General features: G+C 36.6%; 1 protein-coding gene across 1 annotated transcript; it reads left to right on the top strand.

Annotated features, from left to right (window-relative positions):
* Nucleotides 1–1,929: 1,929 nt before the first annotated feature.
* On the top strand, nucleotides 1,930–20,746 carry LOC140876488 (protein GIGANTEA). Its single transcript, XM_073280470.1, has 16 exons — nucleotides 1,930–2,146; nucleotides 2,689–2,731; nucleotides 2,838–2,928; nucleotides 4,547–4,618; nucleotides 4,797–4,851; nucleotides 4,960–5,102; nucleotides 5,278–5,540; nucleotides 8,528–8,583; nucleotides 14,399–14,636; nucleotides 14,710–14,860; nucleotides 16,041–16,247; nucleotides 16,329–17,858; nucleotides 19,016–19,084; nucleotides 19,293–19,511; nucleotides 19,609–19,701; nucleotides 20,072–20,746. The coding sequence occupies exons 3-16, from the start codon at nucleotides 2,842–2,844 to the stop codon at nucleotides 20,363–20,365; spliced, it is 3,477 nt and encodes a 1,158-aa protein (XP_073136571.1). The 5' UTR covers nucleotides 1,930–2,146; nucleotides 2,689–2,731; nucleotides 2,838–2,841; the 3' UTR covers nucleotides 20,366–20,746.
* The last annotated feature ends 741 nt before the right edge of the window (nucleotides 20,747–21,487 follow it).

The raw sequence follows: 21,487 nt of genomic DNA, 5'->3' as shown, positions 1-21,487 counted from the left end.
GATGTTTCTGGTTGTGGTAGCTAGGTACCCGACCTACTTCTTCTTAAGTTGCTCCATCTCTTCTTTCAACTTTTTGATCTCTTCCAGGTGGGCATTCTGATCGGGATGCAATGGATTGGCCTCAGCCCTTTCTGCCAAAGCCCTCTGAACAGCTTGAGCTACTAATTCTTGTAAATTTGGGTGATATCCGTTCTGATTAGCCATCAAAACTCTTTTTTCTTCAATTTCTCACAGAAGACGCCAATTGATGATGTCGATTTTTTACCTCGGGTTCGATCTGATAGAATGGATCCTTCAAATCCTTTATGAAACAGGTCGGGTCGGGCACCACCAAAATCTGCACACGCAACAGTTAGGTCAAGGGGCGCCGAAGGTGTTTTTGGCGTGACCCCTCCGATGCCTAAGTCAGTGTCTTGAAGGCAGAGAGTATGATGAATGCGAAAACTGAGAGATATGAGTGCGTGAAGGTAAAAGTGAGAGTGAATGTGTGATGAATAATGAATAGTGAGTAATGAATAATGAATACAACCATAACAATACATGTATTTATATGGAAAAACAGAGTAAACTACCTAGTCGAATTATAACATGTCCTGGATTAGGACTCTTCACCCATTGGTCCCGTCTTAAGCTTATCTCGATCTTGTGAATATTTGAAAAGATCCTCGCTTATCACGCATATATCAGAATCCCACGTGAATTAGAAGAGGATTGTACGCAGCTTGTTATACTCTAACCCAGCTCGGCCCATTATTCTTCAAGCCCAGCTCGGCCCATTATAACCAGCCCTGGTCAAAGTCCAACATAACTCGAACTGGGCTAAACCTTGACATGTCTGGCTATATCGGGTAGACCCATTATAACCGGGCTCGGGTTGAAATATTTTTTCGGGGTAACATAAATATAAATCTTATTTCAGTATTAGATGTGAGGATTGCCAATTGATGGATGATACAGTAAGTTAGAGTGCGTTTGGATTAAGAAGTCAAAAAAGAAAAAAAAATATTTTTTTTAAAAATAAGCGCTTTTATTGTTTCAAATGTGTTTGAATATATTTGAAGTGCTTTTAATAGCACATAATTAAATCAAAATAAGTACTTTTTTAAAAGCTCATATTTATAGATTTTCAAATGTTTTTTTTTAAAACTCAACTTAAAAAAGTGCTTTCAATCTATTTATCCAAACACAAAATTATTACAGCTTTTACTTTTAAAAAAATACTTTTAAAAGCCAACTTAAAAAATATTTTTTAAAGTAAAATGCTTATGTATCCAAACTGGCCCAATTTGATGATTAATGGGATAGTTAATTTCGAATTCATTATGTTACAAATATTTTAAGATAAATCTTCTAAATACCATCCAATATTGAGCAATGAATCCATGTTTTTTCATTAGTAGATATCTTGTGAAACAAATAAACTTTGTTTATATTTATAATAATATTTAAAAATAATATTTTTGACATAGAACTAATATTTTTTTATGGTTGATCCAAATAGAAAATTTGTTTCACATTGTGTTATTTGCTGCATATTCTCACATCGTAAAAGAATAATAAATCCACATTATTTATGGACATACGTATGCATACATTTTTAACTATAATTGGTTGAGTATATATTATATACGTGTTTGCCTTGCAATGTATTCTATATTTCATTTAAAATTTCAAAAAACACATAAACACACACACACATATATTTTACATATCAAATCTGAAAAAAGAAATCAAATCAATCAACAAAACAAAATTGGCAGAATAAAAGAAAAGAAAAGAAAAGAAAAGAAAAGAAAAAGATGGTCGATGATGGGACATGGGATGGTGATGATGATGATGATGGTGGTAAAAGGATGCATGCACATGATGATATGGGGGATGCCACATGGCCTCATTAGGCAAGCGGAAAATATCATATCCACGTATGCATTTGAGAGAGAGCAGCTAAAGATCTCCTCCTCTCTATCTTCTCTCTATTCTCTCTCCACCAAACCCAAATCCAGCCTCCCAAAAAAATCTTCATTTTTCCGAATCAAATCTTTTTCTTTTCTTTTATTTTCTTTCGGTTCTTGATATTTGTTGTTGCTATTACTCTAATAATCTGTCGATTAACTGCAGTTAATCTCTCCGTCGAAGCTGATACAGGGTACGATTTTTGCTCTTTTGTTTTGTGTTTTTGGGCTATGTGCTTTAATTGTTCGCATGTTTAATGGATAGAGATTAGAGAAGGGTGCTGTCAGTGTTAAATTTTGTGTTTTTGTGGATGATTTAGAAGACTATGGAATTTTTCTACTTAGCAGCCTCAGAGAAGTCTGAATTTTGTTTTCGTAATTTACTTCTCAAGGAATTGATGTATACATGTTGATGATGTTTTTGGTCTGATAGTGTTATTTTATTTTATTTTATTTTACTTTAAATATGGAATATGTTGGAAGGAGAGGTGATTTGCTATGCTTTTCTTTGTGCCGTTTTTGGTTGGCTGAACATGAGGGGTGGTAGATTTATGTTGTGACTTCTTTTCATTTGTGCCTTGTATTAGATGTGTGGTATGTGGAGCTATCAAAGTTAGTGTTTTTATCCATCGAATGCTGGAATAAGATCTGATAAGTTGTTGAATATATCCACAAGTTAGTTCGTTGTTTCTGTTTACAAAAAATAAGACTGTGATCTTTTCTGTTATATTTGCAGGGCTGTTGCGGTATCTTGGATAATTTCATCCAGAAGTCTACAGGCGATAAATTAGTGTTTCATATTGTAGTATTGTGTTTGGATATGAGGTTAATTATTGTCTTCTGATACTGGATGTTGTAATGCGTCCATCTTGTTTGGATATAAAGGCTTATGGCAACGTCAAATGAGAGGTGGATCGACAGCCTGCAGTTTTCCTCATTGTTTTGGCCTCCACCACATGATGCAGAACAACGAAAGGTGTGATTTCTCTGTTGATGTCTTGTGATTGTTGTGTCCAAATACATGCATTCTTCTTCATAACTTACTGTCTCCTTAAGATAGCAGCTGACATTTTTAGTTCTACTGGATGTATGCGATATAATTCATTTCTTAGCTATAAAGGATTTGTGATTTAGGTTATCTACAATTCCAGAGAACAGTGGGGAGATGGAAATTTTTGCTTCTATATCATTTAGTAATTATGTCGTGTGGACCTTCTGAATTTTTTTTTCCTCAAGTGGAAATTTGATATGGTTGCTTGTGTTGTCTTTTGTTGTTGCATTTCTCTAAAAGAACTTCAGTGAAGAATTTGAAGAGATTATAGTGGATAACTTTTATTAGAAGGAAATACAGAAGCCTTCTCAATTCAAGTACTTCTTTCCGTATCCTGATAGAAATTTGTGTTTCGTCCCCACTCGTCACAGTGCCCCCGATATATGTTGATCTAAATCTGATGCATGCTTAACAATTGAGTGAATAAAACACATGCAGACAGTGTTTGACTGAGGGAATGAGGTGTGTACCACATTCCAGTCTAGGATAAAAGAGAAGAGTGATATAATAAAACAACCATAGTACCAACAGAAACAGCCAATCTCTTTAAATCTATAATCTTCTATCTGTCTCCCTCCGCTTTCAAAACTATTTTTCCAAGCACTTGTAGACATGATGCAATATGTAGCCGGGACTTTGTCTCTATGAATGTGTGTTCAGCCTGTGTGCTTTTGAGTTTTGACCAATGTTTATGTCACCAGGATGTTCATGTTATTAAATTTTATCTGTGTATACGGCAGCCGACTGCCAGGGTTTGGAGATAGATCGGCCAGTTGTCTCTTAGGCAAGTGATGACTGAGATGTGAGGTGAAACTTTTTGAGGTTATACGGACAAATTGCCTTGAGCTCTTTCGCTACCGTTGACTGTAAAATTCAGGCTTCCTATTGCCCTGTCTTGGTGCAAATTTATTTTAGATTTTTAGCGTAACGTGATGCTATTTTAGTTAGTCTTGAAGTAAATTCATAAATATGCTTAGATTTTAGATTAATTAATTTTCTTATAACTTAAAGCATTTCAGCCTATAAAGGTTACCTACATAAGTGTTTAACCTTTGCATCGCTGCGGCACTACCAAACCTGAGTTCCTGCGGAATTAGCTAAGAAAAGGCAACAAAAGGAAATAAATTGTCAGCTTTGGTTTTTTGAACAAAAGCCTATCTCCTGCAAAAATATTATGAGAGACTTAAGGAAAAATCTTGCTGTCAGGGATGTGCTTTAGCTTTTCATCTCACGAGGGCCCTTTAATGATTAAGAAGTGATAGTCGACTGAATGGAAAAAAATAGAGGAGTCCATGGAGAAAATTGTGGTTAGGCTAAAGAATGGTTCTTGATATAAAAAAACTCAAATGGTTTGGGTGTGATTGTGTTTTGAATGCCTATTTCTGCTCAGTGGAAATGTGGAATATGGACTGATTTCGTGATCAAGCAGTATGGAACGTCCATTTATTCTCACTTCTCTGTTCTATGTTCTTGGGCTTTAAATAATGCATGCTAGCCTATTGCCAATCTTGTTATCACAAAACACAATTTGTACTTATTGCAGGCTCAAACTACTGCATATGTTGAGTACTTTGGCCAGTTCACATCAGAACAATTTCCTGATGATATAGAAGAGGTATTTCCTTTCCCCTATTACTACGAGTAAGATTTTTTTCCCGCTGGATCATTTGTACCAGGAATGTTGTTTCTGTTTCTACGGTATTTAGAACCTTTGCCTGGGTGTTTAGTGAATTGTCAAAAATGCATATCTCGATAGAAGTATTTCTAACTTGTAACATATACTGGTTTTGCAGCTTATCCGTAGCCAATATCCATCCAAGGAGAATAGACTCTTTGACGATGTTTTAGGTACTTTCTGTTTCTAGTAGCACAATTGATTGTGACTGTGATTGTCCCACTGTATACTTCTTCCAGGCTAGATTGCACTGCATGATAACTTCTGGGTTTGTTTTCCAGCCACATTCGTTCTTCATCATCCAGAGCATGGTCACGCTGTTATTCTTCCCATTATTTCATGTGTTCTTGATAGCAGTCTGGAATATGATAGGACTGGTCCCCCATTTGCCTCTTTCATTACCCTGTTTTATCCCAACAGCGAGGTATGCAGACTCTATCCCTATTTAAAGCTTGTTTGATTTTCTTCATCTATATTGTACTTGGGGCTAATGTTTTTGGAACATGCTTTACCTCTTTTGTGTTGTCAGTTCAACACTTCAAGAACATTTGATTTGTTAAAAAAACGCTTAACCGAATTGATTGAATCTTTAATTGCAGAACGATTATTCTGAACAATGGGCTCTTGCATGTGGGGAGATATTAAGAATTTTGACTCACTATAACAGACCCATCTTCAAGATTGAACGTCACGAAAATGAAGCAGATAGAAGTAGCAGTGGGAACAATGCTTCAGCTAGTAATAGAGAACATTCTTTGCCTCCCATACAACCGGAGAGAAAACCGCTGAGACCATTATCTCCCTGGATAACAGATATATTGCTTGCAGCCCCCCTTGGTATTAGAAGTGATTATTTTCGCTGGTAAGTGGGTGAAAAATCTATTCTATCTTGAATTGATGTTAGATTATAGCATCCGGAATCAATGTACACACAAAGTTATATCCATGTTCACATATTCAGGTGTTAACTTCCATTTTATGTTTTGAACCACAAGGTTTATGGATTTTAAATTTATTCACTTTTGCACCCAGCAGTCTTTGCCTCTATACATGACTAGTTGTTGCAGCCAATAGCATAATTTTTAAGTCAATGCAATTACCAACAGTTCACAATAAACATACCACTTGCATCTTCCGATCTCTGCTGCAGGGTTCTTGTCGGCCCAAAATACAATGCATCCAGTGACATTGGAATTATTCCGATCTATGCTGCAGTGTTCTTGTATTGACTGTGCCTTGTCGATAAATATCTAGGTCACAGGCCAGTCACAACTACATAAAATCCCTAATACTCTTTTATCCAAAAGAATATGTATAACCTTAAATAAGGATTAAAGTTCAACGTGTAAAATGCTACCATGTATCGATATAAATAAAAGTGTGTGTTAACAAAACATATTTTGATTTTTATGCACTGATTAATTACATAAAGTGCAATGGATGAGTTCACATAAGAACATAACGACTGCGATCACTTAAGCACATTATGTAATGTAGGTCTATGACATCCAATACAAGTGTTGTATGTTACACAATTGTAACATACATTATTGTATCAAATGACTTACTAGAATGATTGGTATGGTGCAAGGGATCATTCTAAACGACAAACATCAATCAACTACACAACAACAACATTCACAAGCTCAAGCTTAAGGAGAGGTAATTTATCAAAGCAGGGTGAGATTTGTTCTCTTTTCAGAACTTCCAAAGTGATGTCAACTTAACTATTTGTCATATCTAGAAATTCTGTAGCAAACAATCTCAGTTGTGCTTTAAAGTCTCATGGAAACTCAAGAAACAACAAACAACTAAAAATCGTAAATAACGAAATCATAACTTAATAAAAACACTTGTTCCTTCTGTAAATCTCGTGTTAAATGGTTTTGAAAAAGTTGCACTACTATAACCAAGGGCTTATGAAGCCAGAAATAAGCTAGCTTCCATATGGAAGTCAAGCAACTAAGGAAAAACTTACGTCGCCACGGAGTTTTTGCGAGGAGCAGAAATTTGAATATGGATCGGCGGCATGAGAGGTTTCAAAGCTTACATCATAGAGACAAAATACCAGGAGGTTGTCTTTTGACTTCTGCTTACCTTTTTCGTTGAGATTGTATGGTGAAAAGTGATGAATAATGACTGATATAGACTGGTCTATGCCTATCCCATCGAAGGTACAAGTTTTCTCGTGGGTTGCAGTGCAAGGGAAGCTTCCAACCTATGAGACATTGCAATAACGTTGGCCAACTTGTCAACTTAGCCCCAGTTGGTGTGTGCTATGTCGGCGAGAGGAGGAGACCCAGGACCACATCTTTATTCGTTGCATGTTCATGAGATGTGCATTTGGCATAGAGTTCGGGGGAACTAGGGCTGGTTTGGGTAGCTCTGAGATCAACGAAGGATTTATTTGTTGCTGATCTAGTACGCGACCTTGGTAAGAGGGGGAGATTGCTTTGGACGGTAGCGGTTCATTGTGTTTGTTGGTCTGTCTGGTTGGAAAGGAATAGGAGAATTTTTGTAGATATAGTGGACTCGGGTGAAACGGGTTAGGACAAGATCAAGCTACGAGATTCTACGTGGATTAGGAATCACAAGGAGTTTTCTACTTTTACGGTTTTAGACTTAGTCATATATTGAAGCTTAATGTATTGTAGATATTGACTTGACTTTTACGGGCTCCGTGTAAGGATAAGAATCGCTTTTTGTGTATGTTATACTAAATTATATATATATATAGAGTATTTTTCAGCTGCCCAACAATATTTTCCCACCTCGTCCCCGACCACTAAAACCCGGTACCGGGTTTTAATTGTTTTTTTTATTTTTCGCATAACTAAAACACGGTACCAGGTTTAGTGGTCGGGGACGAGTTGAACATCATTGGTTGGGCAGCTGAAAATTTATATATATATATATAATATTCTCGTTTTCTATCAAAAAAAAAAGATATAGACTGGTCTATATATTATAACACATCTACCAAAATGTAGCTTTTGGAAAAGTTTCTTAAAAACATCTATAGACTCTACCATAAACTCCATTGTCGGTCTGTGGTTGGGTCCGTGCCAGAAGCTCACTAGCCATTTCCCAAATGTGCACCACCCCGTTCGTGTGTCCGTGTGCTACAATACATATACAACTCTTAAATGCTTACTCAGATCCACAGCAATTTTGTGCCATAGTCTGTGCGGCCCTAGGTTTACTGCCTAGCGCACGGATATGCACATGTCCATGTGTACTCAACCATGTGACATGCTAACAACAGAACAGGTGGGCAGGTCCGTGCCCTAATTCATGGCAAAGACAAAGGTATACTGGATGCCAACATGTGGGGTCACAAAGACGGTCAATGCTTGACTCTGTGGCACTCCAAAAAATTACTTCTAAAATTCTGAAATAAGTTTACGTATTAAGAGTTTCAAACATGATTTCAGATAGGACATTTGGGGATAATGGAAGATGCATCATAATTCATATGTATCCAAGAAGGTCTTTCTGCCACATGAGGATTTGCATAAACTGCCAACAAAATACAAACCATTTCTAATATTTATGTTAGGTCATTTTTGTTGTCAATGATTTGTTCTATGTTAGCTTGCCGAAGTTCTGGGTTTCAATGAGGATGAGGTTGCTCGACTTTAATCCCAACATCTACAGAGTTTTAGTTTAGTAATAGATATATAGTATTTGCCAATGTCATAGAGTGTTCAGTACAGTGGCACAAAGTTTCGGAGCTGTGATATCTAGTTCTTGTTTTTTTGATAAGAAGATATCTAGTTCTTGTTGACAAATTAGAATCAAACAGTTGGGATCTAAGCCACCTTTTCTTATCCTAATGCATGTGTGCAGGTGTGGAGGAGTCATGGGAAAATATGCTGCTGGAGAACTGAAACCACCTTCTACGGGTCAGTCAACTTATCTATTCAGCATTATACATGTTACTTATGTGACACAAGTGTGTTATGCTTCAGAAAGCATGCACGATAACACATTCTTGGCATCAAGACTATTCTGTGTACCCATGAGCTTACTGTGCATGTGATTTAGAGTCCTTGGCATTGAACTTTTGTCTTATCGGTAGTTTTATTTAGGTTCTAAAATTTGAGTATTGTGTTCCAACGTTTTGATAATTTTAATTCCCTTGAATATTAGCTGTGATATCCATATCTATAAGAAAGTGATCCAATCTAAACTATTCAATGTTTATTATTATCTTAACTTCAAAAAAAAAATGTTTATCATTATCTTAATTAAGTTTATCTAACTTATATTTCAAATTGAAGACATTTATGTTCTTACAGTAGTTAAATGCGGCCGCAGAGTGCTTCTAGAATAAATTAGGATGTCTAAAATGATTTGAGCACATTCAACATCAATTGTTGGAGGCATCCATGAGAGTGTGGGATGTGATGTAGAAAGTAGACTAAAGAAAATGATAGGGGATCCAAAAAAAAATTTTGGTGTGAAACCAGCCAGAATGACATGAGTTATTTGAGAATTAAATTTTATCATCCCACAAACAGTAATGCAAAAGAAAAATCTATATATCTCAATTGACTATTTTTGAACCAACACTTGATTGATAACATGGACCTATGGGCAAATGGGTGGAAAAAGAGGAATTTGGGCGAGTGTAACTTTTCATGCGCGGATGGAAAAATACATATGTATATATATATGTGTGTGTGTGTGTGTTGTTAGGTTAAAATGCCTATTCTTATGATGAAATTAAAAGAATATATATTTTTCAAGTTCTCTCTTTACTTGGAAGTGAAGAATGTCGTGTTTCAAATTTGAACAGATACTATGAATTCAGTCTCAACTTACAATAATTTATAGAAACATGTGCCTTACACAAATATGCCAACATCTATTCCTTCGATCAACTAACCTGTATAACTAGTCAATGAACTTTTTCACCATTGATTGCCACCACTCAACAACTGCAGACTAAATAGGTCCAAAAACTACTTAGTCACACTCCTTTCCGCTTGATCGCGACAATTGCAGACTAAATATGTTTAAAATACTTAGACACGCTATTTTCCACTTGATTGCGGAAAAACCCCTTTTCCACAATGATTTTATCGCAAAAGAGGGAGGCCCATAGAGAAGACTAGAACACAGATAAAGACTTATTTTATTCCTTTGGTAAAGTGGTACAATAAATTGAAAATAAAAGGAGTAATTTATGGAATAAATTTTTACCCAATAAAATCATATATAAATGTAAAGAACTGTGATTGCTCCTATTTTATTATAGTTCCTTAAAATAAAAGAAAAAAATGATGCAGAATTTAACTTAGGTCGTCGACATGAGAGGGAAGACGTTCCTCTTTTTTTCTTTTTGTTTTTCTTTTTCCTTATTTCCTAAGTGCAGAATGATACACCTTAATAGATCAAGTACACAAAATCAAATCAGAATCAAATCCCATCAAATCCTACTAATTTTGAGAAATATCCCATCTTACCAATAATATAAAATCTTTATCTAATTTAAACGTATCAAATCCTAACTACTTGACACTCCCCCTTAAGTTGGTGCGAAGATATCCATCATGCCCAACTTGCTTACTACATCTTCAAAGGCTTGTTTGGATAAGCTGTTGGTTAGGATATCAGCAACTTGTGATAAGCTTGGGACAAATGAAATCAAATTACTCTTCTTCAAGCTTCTCTTTTATAAAGTGCTCAACCTCGATGTGTTTGGTTCTCTCATGAAGAACAAGATTGTGAACAATACTAATGGCTGCCTAGTTATCACAGTAAAATTTCACTGGAAAACTCCCAGCCGTTTTCAGTTCCTCCATAACTTTCTTGAGCCACAGTAGTTCACATACTCCTTTTTTTAAGGCCCTAGGCTCTGCCCCCGCACCGCTTCTTGCAACTACTTCTTGCTTCTCCATGTTACCAAGTTACCTACACGAATATGCAATAACCAAAGGTTGATCTTCAATTAGCGCTAGATCCTGCCCAATCAGCATCCGTATATACTTCAATTTCTCTTTTTTCACCTTTTTTAAAGAGCAATCCCTTCCCTGGAGTTCCTTTGAGATAACTCAAAATTTGATCCACAGCTTCAAGTTGTTTTGCACATGGTGAGTGCATAAACTGGCTGACCAAACTTACTACAAAGGCATGGTCAGGGCGTGTGTGAGATAGATAACTTAGCTTCCCAACCAGTATTTGATTCCTCACTGGATCCACTGGAGTTCCATCTTTGATATCTCCTAGTTTAGCATTTGCTTCAAACAAAGCGCAGAAAGAACAAAGTTTCTTGTCTTTTTACAACTGATTACAATGTAATATATAAATAAGAGCCTAATCTTCTAAATCTAGAATATTCACTATACAACAAAATAACCTGCAGGATTTATCTACCATAGTACAAGATTAATTCAAATCATATATTATCTACAGAATCTGACACTCCCCCTCAAGCTGGTGAATGGATATCGCCCATTCCAAGCTTGCTAACAATATCTGTGAACAAACTACTGGATAGTGCCTTTGTGAATATGTTTGCCAACTGATTCTTGGTGTGTTAGTTTGTGTCCCACATCGGTTGGCTAAAATATAAATAACCTTAGAGCTTTTCATATAGACAAGGGCAAACCTCTCTTTTAGAGCTAGCTTTTGAGGTGAGTTAGATCCTAGTCTCATTTCTTAACATGGTATCAGAGTCTGGGTTCCATCGTTATGTGTTGGACGGCCCATAGTCGGCCTCACCCGTCCCATAGTTGGTCACCCGTTACTATCTCAACGCTCCAGTCGCTTCATTCCTGGGCGTGAGAGGGGTGTGCTGGTGTCTTAGTTTGTGTCCCACATCGGTTGGCTAAATAAGCTGGGAGCCTTTCATATAGACAAGGGCAAACCTCCTTTCTAGATCTAGCTTTTGAGGTGAGTTAGGTCCTAGTCTCATTTCTTAACAACCGACTTTTTTGTCTTTTTACAACTGATTACAATGTAACATATAAATAAGAGCCTAATCTCTAAATCTTGTAATAAGATCCCTACAAATCTGGGATAGAATATTCACTATACTACAAAATAACCTGCAGGATTTATCTACCATAATACAAGATTAATTCAAATCATATATTATCTACAGAATCTGACAGCTTCTATAAGAGTATCTTGATGGTTTACATCCACTCATTCCTATGTCATTCAAGAGATCAAGTATGTATTTTCTTTGGGACACGACGATTCCCATTTTTTGACCTTGCTTTCTCCATTCCAAGAAAATACTTAGCTGGCCCAAGTTTTTCATCTCAAATTCTTTTGCCAAGCTTTCCTTTAATCTGCTCATCTCTTCTGTGTCATCTCCTGTCAGTATTATATCATCAACATAAACATTCACTCATTCAGTACAGAGTTTTTTTCAATATTGAATCTTTTTGTGAAGAGAATGATCAGATTTGTCCTTGATGATAGCCCTGGCTCTTCGCAAATTTTGTGAATCATTCCAACCATGCCTGAGAGATTGCTTGAGTCCATAAAGGGGTTTTCTTTAACCTGCATTTTTTTAATCCAAATTGATTAGTGAATCCAGGCGGTGGTTCCATGTAAACTTCTTTTTAATCAACATTTAGAAAAACGCTAACCTGATTTGCAACAACAGAAAGAATAACTCGAATTGTATTGAGTTTTGCCACAGGTGAAAAAGTTTGTGTAGTCGACTCCATGTGTTTGGGTAAAGCCTTTGGCAACCAACATGCTTTCTATCGTTGCAGGGATCCACATTTGAGATATATTTTGGGGTGAAAACCCCCTTAACACCTACAACATACTAATTGTCTATTTAAACTCCCTCGGTAATTGATTGTAGTTCAGCCTCTGCACTATATCGGGAGACAACACTTTGCTTCGTAATTCTCCAAGTAACTAAGTTACCCCATACAAAAAGTGCAATGCCCGGAGGTAGATCTTCTACCACTAACTGATCCTTCCGAGTCTGCGTCAGTATATACTTCAACTCCTCATCTCATTCTTTTTGAAAAAAAAAACCTTTTTCCTGGTGTACATATCAGCATCCTCAGCATCACGCCACTTACGGTTGCTGAAAAATCTAATTCCTGCCATAGTTTGGTCAGAGAATTAAAATATTGAGTCAGATCGTGATCACCTTGACTGAGGTCAGGGACTCGATTTCGTAACTTAACATTTGCAACGAATTTTCCCGATCCGAATACGCCAAATTCACATCATCCCAGATTGCTTTGGCAGTCGAACAGGTACGTTTTTCCAATCTTGTCATCCATGGAGTGTATTAGCCAAGCCATCACCATCGAGTTCTGAGCATCCCAATTTGAGAACAAGAGATCGTCAATTTTTTGCTGTTCGATTGTACCATCGAGATAACTCATTTTTCCCTTACCACGAATTATCAATTGAATGGAACACGACCATTGAAGAAAATTCTTTCCATTCAATTCGTGAGTCGTGATTTGTAGGGTTAGATTCTCAGCACCAGCAGCCGGAGCAATTTTAAGGGCTGACTCTGAAGCTTTAGGCGGTAACTCAGAGTCACTGGTCTTGTTTGTCTCTGACATCCTCTTTCTCTGGATCTTTCTCTGGGCTTGGGCTTAATGGGATATTGCTACAGAGGGTCGCAACAATCAGTCGCTTTGGAAAGGACTTTGCTGCAGAAGAAGCGTTGGTATACTGGCATCGCAGTAAAAAATTGGGTCCTAGGGTTTATGGAAAAACACTCTTTGATGCCATGTTAACAATCGACAGAATGATGAAAAACACCGGAGAGGAGAAATTCTGAATTGTTATTTCTGATATATTTACAACAATGATTACAATCATAATTTATAGACTAACCAGTCCCACTACACTCAGGTATGTGAGAGACTAACTATTAGAATTAAGGCAACAAAAGATCTGCTAATAAATAGAAATATGTTTACAGTTGTATAACTAATGTAGCCTTCCAACCTGTGCCTTCTTTATTTTTTAAAGGAAACAAACTTTTGGAAGAAAAATTAAACTGTGCCTTCTTTATTTTTTAAAGGAAACAAACTTTTGGAAGAAAAATTAAACTTATCACTAATTTTTGCAATGCTGATTTTTTGTTTCAAAATGGCCAATTCATAAAATGCAAAGTGAAATATTTTTCTAAATAGATGTTTAGTGTCCATGTTAAGTGTTTTTTTTGGCTGTAATTGTTTTCTGTCACTGCCTCTGTAGGCCTACTCATTATTTTTGGTGGAAAGGTAGATTCTTTGTCAATTAGTACAATCCAACTAAATAGAACCAAAATGTTACCAAACCATAATATCTTTTCCATCAAAATATAATCACTGCAGTGGAAGTACGAGATCATATGTGATAATTATGGATAAAACTTGTTGATCTTACTTGTATAAATATTAATCACAAACTCCAATGAAGATTTAAGTATAGGTTTATTATTTTAACTAGTCTTTGTATGTTGATTTTACGGCAGTTGTCATTTCAGCAGGTCCTGATTGTATGAAAATCTTCTGAATTCAACACTACTAAAATTGTTTGTGACGGGACCAAATCTTATAACTTCTCCCTTTAATGGAATCTTAAATTTTCACTGCTAAGTTCCCTTGAAACAAAGATATGTGATGTTAGTTTTATTTGGTGGGCTCTCTTTCCTCTACATTCTTAGTTTCTATCACAACTTAGAATAATCTTTAGCTTTGGGACGAGGACGAGTATTATTTAATTATCTTATCTCAGCATCTCGTGGCTCTGGAAAGCATCCTCAGCTTATGCCTTCAACTCCAAGATGGGCTGTTGCTAATGGTGCTGGAGTTATACTTAGTGTATGCGATGAAGAAGTAGCTCGTTACGAGACTGCTACTCTAACAGCAGCAGCTGTTCCTGCACTCTTACTTCCTCCTCCAACAACACCTATGGATGAGCATCTAGTGGCTGGTCTACCAGCTCTTGAGCCCTATGCACGCCTATTTCATCGGTAGAATTTTGACATGGATTTCCTAAGCTATACACTTTTCAATCATTTTGTTGATTTTTTTCATCTGGCTTAGATATTATGCAATCGCTACTCCAAGTGCCACGCAGAGACTGCTTCTTGGTCTGCTTGAAGCTCCGCCATCCTGGGCTCCAGATGCACTTGATGCTGCTGTACAATTAGTGGAGCTTCTTCGGGCAGCGGAAGATTATGCCTCAGGCATGAGGGTAAGCTATATTCACATGCAAATGATGAAAAATATTATGGTAAAAGGAACAAAATAAACCCTTGAGAAAGAAAGGAAATCAACACCGTTTATGATACTGGTCTCAGAGCTTGATGTCCTATGCATATCATAATACTCTAAAAGTTTCTCTTTTTTTTTTTTTTTTTTTTTTTCCATTTTTCTGCTGTCACTTCTCTCATTTTCAATATAAATCTCTGGAAATTTCTTATTTTCTGCCTCTTGACTTTTTCAAAAAATGACCTCTCTCAAATGATGAAATTTCCTCATATATTTCGTCGACTCAGTTATCTATTTTTAGTGTCAATATTTCAATTATCAATTATACTGCCTTGCCTATAGGTATCACAAATGCCTTATTATCTAGTAATAGTTTCGTCATATTTAGATTCATATCAAATGTTTAACAGGTGATCAAGTTTCATTAGCTTCATCTGATGCATTGTTTTACCTAGTGATGCTAGCAAGGCATGACATGCGTCTCATGGAAGAAATGCTATATAATGTGTATAATCTATTGTACACTTTTGAGTTTAATTTATGGAGTCGTGACTTCAGTGTCTTTGTTTACATTTAGTGGCAAAACCAGAAAAAAACTTACAATGTTTTTCGTTGAGTGTACTTTTTTTAATGTGTGGAGTCATTTACATCTATTTTTTGGTGTGTGGGGTCATTTACATCTATTTTTTAAGGTGTAAGGTCAATTAATAAATACATCTATTTTGCCATGTTATCTCAACATCAATCATGTGTAACCGTAAGTTTCAACTGTTCGTTATATAGTTGTAATAGAGTCTTCGCTTTCCTTGGACTCATTTGATAAGATTTGATTTAAATTTACCTGTTTCTTACATGGATACCTATCTTCAAGAACAAGGAAAAGAAACGTATTAGCTCTCTTGCTTTGCAATTTTTATTTCTTGGTAATTGATTTGTGAGGTTTCCGAGGGCTTCTTTAATGGGTGTTCTGGTTATTGGTCACTTGTATCTTGAATTCATGATTAAATATCAGAGCATGCTTTACCTCAGTATACTCAAAGCATAAGGCTACAGAACATTATACAAATGCAGAACATTGTTAGCTAATTTGTTACGTATCTTTTACATGAAGCATGTATCAAATTCCCTTTGGAAATCCTGATTGCTTGCATTTATTGATGAAGCTTCCTAGAAACTGGATGCAATTGCATTTCTTGCGTGCAATAGGAATTGCAATGTCTATGAGAGCCGGGATTTCTGCAGATGCTGCGGCTGCTTTGCTTTTTCGTATACTTTCCCAACCCGCTTTACTCTTTCCTCCTCTGAGTCAAGTTGATGGTACAGGAAAACACGAATCTTTAGGTGGTAACATTTCATCGGACCGAAAGCAGGTACTTCATCGACACTAGTCTCTGAACACTGTCCTTACTATGACTCATTCCTTTTAACTAGCATCTGCAAGTTATTTTCAGCAAAGGGAAGTGCCTACAGCGGAAGCTACCGTAGAAGCTACCGCCCAAGGGATTGCATCCATGCTTTGCGCACATGGTCCAGAGGTCGAATGGAGAATATGCACAATATGGGAAGCTGCTTATGGTTTGATTCCTTTGAGTTCCTCTGTGGTCGATCTTCCTGAAATCATTGTTGCAACACCTTTGCAGCCCCCTGTATTATCATGGAACTTATACATTCCTCTTCTTAAAGTCCTCGAGTATCTTCCTCGTGGAAGTCCATCTGAAACCTGTCTGATGAAGATATTTGTTGCTACTGTCGAAGCAATTCTTCAGAGGACATTTCCACCTGAGCACTCTAGAGAACAGATAAGAAAAAATCAATATGTTTTTGGATCTGCATCCAAAAACCTTGCTGTGGCTGAACTCCGAACGATGGTCCACTCGCTATTCTTAGATTCATGTGCATCAGTAGAACTTTCCTCACGCCTTCTTTTTGTCGTGTTAACAGTATGTGTTAGTCATGAAGCACAGTCCAATGGTAGCAAGCAACCAAAAGGTCCGAATTCTTTTCCTGGAAAATCAAGTGAGGAGTTACAAGGAGCCAATAGAAACCAGAGAGAATTGGGTGGTAAACAGGGAAAGAAACAAGGGCCTGTTGCAACATTTGATTCTTATGTTATTGCCGCCATTTGTGCATTATCCTGTGAACTTCAGCTCTTCACCTTCATCTCAAAAGGAGGTAATCACTTGGATTCCCTAAATAATGGTAGAGTGCCTAAGCCTGCAAAAGTGAATGACCCTTCTAGTGAGTTACGGAATGGTACTGACTCAGCGGTTTATCATACTTGCCGAATATTAGCAATCCTAGAGGCACTATTTTCTTTGAAGCCTTCTGCTATTGGAGCATCATGGAGTTACAGTTCAATTGAAATAGTCGCTGCTGCTATGGTCGCAGCACATGTTTCTGATGTGTTCAGACGATCAAAGGCTTGCATGAGAGCTCTGTCCATCTTGATGAGATGCAAGTGGGACAATGAAATTTACACCAGGGCTTCTTCACTTTTCAATCTAATTGATATTCATAGCAAAGCTGTTGCATCCATTGTGGATAAAGCAGAGCCATTGGAAGCACACCTTCACCATGTGCCATTGTCAAAGGAAATGCCTTCATGTTTTCGTGGAAATAAATCTATTACATGTACCCATTGTTTCCCCTCTGGGTCAGGTCATCCATTTACATTGCCTTGTGAAAATTGTTCGAAGACTTCTCTCAATTGTGTGGAAAATGATTCTATTGAGGCGGAAAGGTGTATTATTGGGAAAGGAATATCAACTTTCCCCACAGATGCTTCAGATTTGGCCAACTTTTTGACAATGGACAGGCATATAGGATTTAACTGCAATGCTAAAGTTCTTCTTAGGTCTGTCCTCGCAGAAAACCAAGAATTATGTTTTTCTGTTGTTTCATTACTCTTGCACAAATTGATTGTATCGCCAGAAACCCAGCCAAGTGCTGTAAGCACATCTGCGCAACAAGGATGGAGACAGGTAATATGATAGAATTCAATCTTTCATGTGTCTTTATGATCTTTTTTGTAGCATACTGGAGGTTAGAATCATGGTCATCATGCATATGATTTGTTCTACAGGAATGTGTCTCCTACAGCCGTAGTTAAATTGTGAATATTCTGTAGTGACATATTTTGGATCATTAAATTGTGTTCAAAGAGCTTTGATCGATTATGTTGTCCGTACATCAAGTTTTCTTCCAGAAATCCATTGCTCAATTTTATGGTTAGTGCAAGAACAGATGAGGGTGGACAGACTTTGTTTTTGTTAGTCTTAAATGTAATTCTGTTAAACTTTGAATTAATTGTTTTAAACTTTTCATTCCTCATACTCTCAACTGGAGGCATAGGCATGTGCTACAGGATTACGTCATTTAGGGGGAGGATTGATTTTGGTGCATGAGAAAGTTTTACATATTTTTCTCATTACAATTCAGCTAAATTGGGGTAGTTTTAGGTTAGGGGCCATAGAGTTCATCACAAGTAACATCTTTTGGGTTAGATGATTTTCTATAGTCTTACCCAGTGATTAGATACCATCATTTGCATTGTGGGTTGGGTTGTAAAACGTTTCCCAGTGTTACTTTGAAATTGCTAAAACCATCATGCAAAAGGTTTATTAGCCACAACCCGCCAGTTTTCAAATTTATAGCTAAAGCTTTCCTATGAAAACAGAACGGGCTGTAATCCCTTATTAAATTCATAACTAAAAACTTGTTATGAAAAATCAGCAAGATAAAACCTCGTGTGAATTTGTAGCTAAAACTGTCATGCCAACAAACTTTTTTGTGGTACACATGCTAATTATGTGCCTGTAGAAACTATGCCAAAGATTAAGCATTCAAAGTGAAAAAATATATTTTTTAATATAATAGAAACAAAATATGTTCTTTTACTCTGAAAATTTTGGCAACTTTAGTGTAAAAGAAGAAAAATCATAATTATTTTAACTTGACATTTTATTTTTTTATCTTCTTAAAATTTAGTGAACATGTGATGTCTGCTCATACGATTTATATGCATGTAATTTTCTTCAATGTTTCCCCGAATTTGACATTCTTTAGTAACCGCATGCTTTGAAAGGCTGTAATCTTTCAAAGGTAAAACGACCCTTATGGTTTCCATTCAATTATGCAGGTTGTTGATGCGCTTTGCAATGTTGTATTAGCATCCCCTGCTAAAGCTACAGCGGCTGTTGTTCTTCAGGTCAAGATTTTGTTATTCTTGAATTTTTACTTTGAAAATTGTTGTTCCCGTTATGAACTTCTATTTTAATTGCAAGTTACTTTCTGGTCAAAGACTTCATTAAGCTGTTATGTGAGTCTGAACCACAATTCGAATTCAGGTATACTTTTGTCAGAAATGTTGTAATTTGATTGGCGCAATATCTTTTCTGTATGTGTATTTTTGTCAGGCGGAGCGAGAATTGAAGCCTTGGATTGCAAAAGACGATGACCTTGGCCAAAAGATGTGGAGAATTAATCAGAGAATTGTGAAAGTGATTGTTGAGCTAATGAGAAACCATGAGGCCCCTGAATCATTGGTAATTCTGGCTAGCGCGTCAGACGTCCTTCTTCGTGCGACAGATGGGATGCTTGTTGATGGAGAAGCATGCACTTTACCACAGCTGGAGGTAACATTTTCAGATCTTATTTTTCTGGGTTTTGCTTCTATCGAGTGAATCCTTGTGAGTTTAACAAGTATTTACTCGCTTGCACCTCAAAATATAGCTGTTGGAAGTTACAGCTCGAGCAGTTCAACCGGTGCTTAAATGGGGAGAATCGGGATCTTCAGTGGTGGATGGCCTTTCAAACCTGTTGAAGGTATGAAAATTCTCCAACATCATCGATGTTACTTGTATCCAGATGTTTCTGGAAAAGGAATTTCTCTCATGCTACATACTATTATCTATAATGTGACCATGCTCAATTTTTTTTTTTATAATTGATAACCTTTTTTGCCTGAAAAACACGTCCATTGTACAATGCGGATTTCATTTTTCCAAGATCGAAATCTGCCGAGGCTCATTCAGCAATTTCTCTCCTAGTACACGCAAACATGCATCCATGCATGTTAGAAATTTAATCTCGTATCATACTTGCATGCTTTTAGTTACCACTCACAGAATGCCTTCTTCGCTTGCATCTCATTCTTGAAAATTACATCATATTAAATATCGGTTGTGAAATGCAGTGTCGCCTCCCCGCTACAGTTCGCTGTGTTTCTCATCCTAGTGCTCATGTTCGGGCTCTTAGTACGTCAGTTCTTCGTGCTATTCTAAATGTTGGTTCTAGTATTAAACAAGTGGATGCTAATGGCATCCACAAGGACAATTGTCATGAATACTTAAACATAGGTGACACCAACTGGCTATCTGATATTGAGAAATGTTTGACATGGGAAGCACATAGCCGAATTGCAAGTGGCTTGCCCATTGATTTTGTCGGTGCTGCTGCAAAAGAACTCGGATGTAACATCAGATTCTGAACTCTCCAAAATCGTGATGGCTTTTTCATATTCTTTCTGTACTACTACTCTATTCCATTCAGCCACTCGAGATATGCATACAGAAGGCTGCAGAATTCGCTTCAAAGATGTGGACAGGTTCATAACGTCTCCGGGATCCGAACTCTCGGTTTTGATAACCCTTTGGGCCGAAGGACGGATGTAAAAAGGTATTGAACTTTGCTAGTCTTTGATTAACAGTAATGGATGCTAGTATTCCCTAACCTGCATTTTGTGTAATAATTCTAAATGTTAACATGATTTCGAAGTGCTTTTTGTATGGTCCTGGACTGCCTGAAACGGAGCAGTGTAAATTTTTCAACATTATACATTTTGGTTATTTATGGCCATCTGTTCACAATATGTTCTGTAGTGATATGTTTATTGAAAACCATGTGGTCCAGTAAATGTTTTGACACGTACGAAAAATATCAGTAGTTGAAAATATGAATTAAACCTAAGTTTCTTAATCAATAAATATAAGTTGAAAAGCGAATGGAAATAGATCGAGCATATATATCCATGAAATGCAAGTATATCAACAATGTTATATGGGTGGTAGATATAGTCCATCTTGTGACACACACACACACACACACACACACACACACACACACACACACACACATGTATATATATATATGTGTGTGTGTGTGTGTGTGTGTGTGTGTGGTAGGCATTTCACCTTTGATTTGGCAAAACAAGGGGATAAGTCCTGTTCCGAAAAACCAAAATATAAAAAATATATATATATATATATATACAAGGGGTTAAGTCCACATGTTTTGTGTTGGTCTCACACCAATCCAAACGCTGTAATTTCATCGCAAGTATAACTATTATCGAACCCGTTTATTTTATGTAGTTAATCAGTAAGTACAAGCGTTTCAATAATTATTTAAAATTATTGATATAATTTAAGGAATATATTTAAATTTTAAAGAAATTACTATATCGAAAATATTTATGTCATTTGAGATGACGTTCAAAGGATAACAATCTTTGCTGTTAAATTGACTTATTTATCATTGCATGCGATAGTTTGGCTAAGTGAAATTGTTATATATATTATTTTATCTATAAAAATTCTGAAAATGAACAAAT

This window comes from Henckelia pumila, chromosome 1 (assembly GCF_033568475.1).
Source record: "Henckelia pumila isolate YLH828 chromosome 1, ASM3356847v2, whole genome shotgun sequence".
Lineage (NCBI taxonomy): Eukaryota > Viridiplantae > Streptophyta > Magnoliopsida > Lamiales > Gesneriaceae > Henckelia > Henckelia pumila.
This window is presented reverse-complemented; position numbering and strand designations above follow the sequence as displayed.

What these genes read in the sequence shown, in the direction of transcription:
- LOC140876488 (XM_073280470.1), top strand. Translation starts at nt 2,842, where the DNA reads ATGGCAACGTCAAATGAGAGGTGGATCGACAGCCTGCAGTTTTCCTCA. An exon ending in TTCCTGATGATATAGAAGAG is followed by an intron (nt 4,619 to 4,796) that starts GTATTTCCTTTC and finishes CTGGTTTTGCAG; the next exon opens with CTTATCCGTAGCCAATATCC. An exon ending in GCCTTTCAAACCTGTTGAAG is followed by an intron (nt 19,702 to 20,071) that starts GTATGAAAATTC and finishes TGTGAAATGCAG; the next exon opens with TGTCGCCTCCCCGCTACAGT.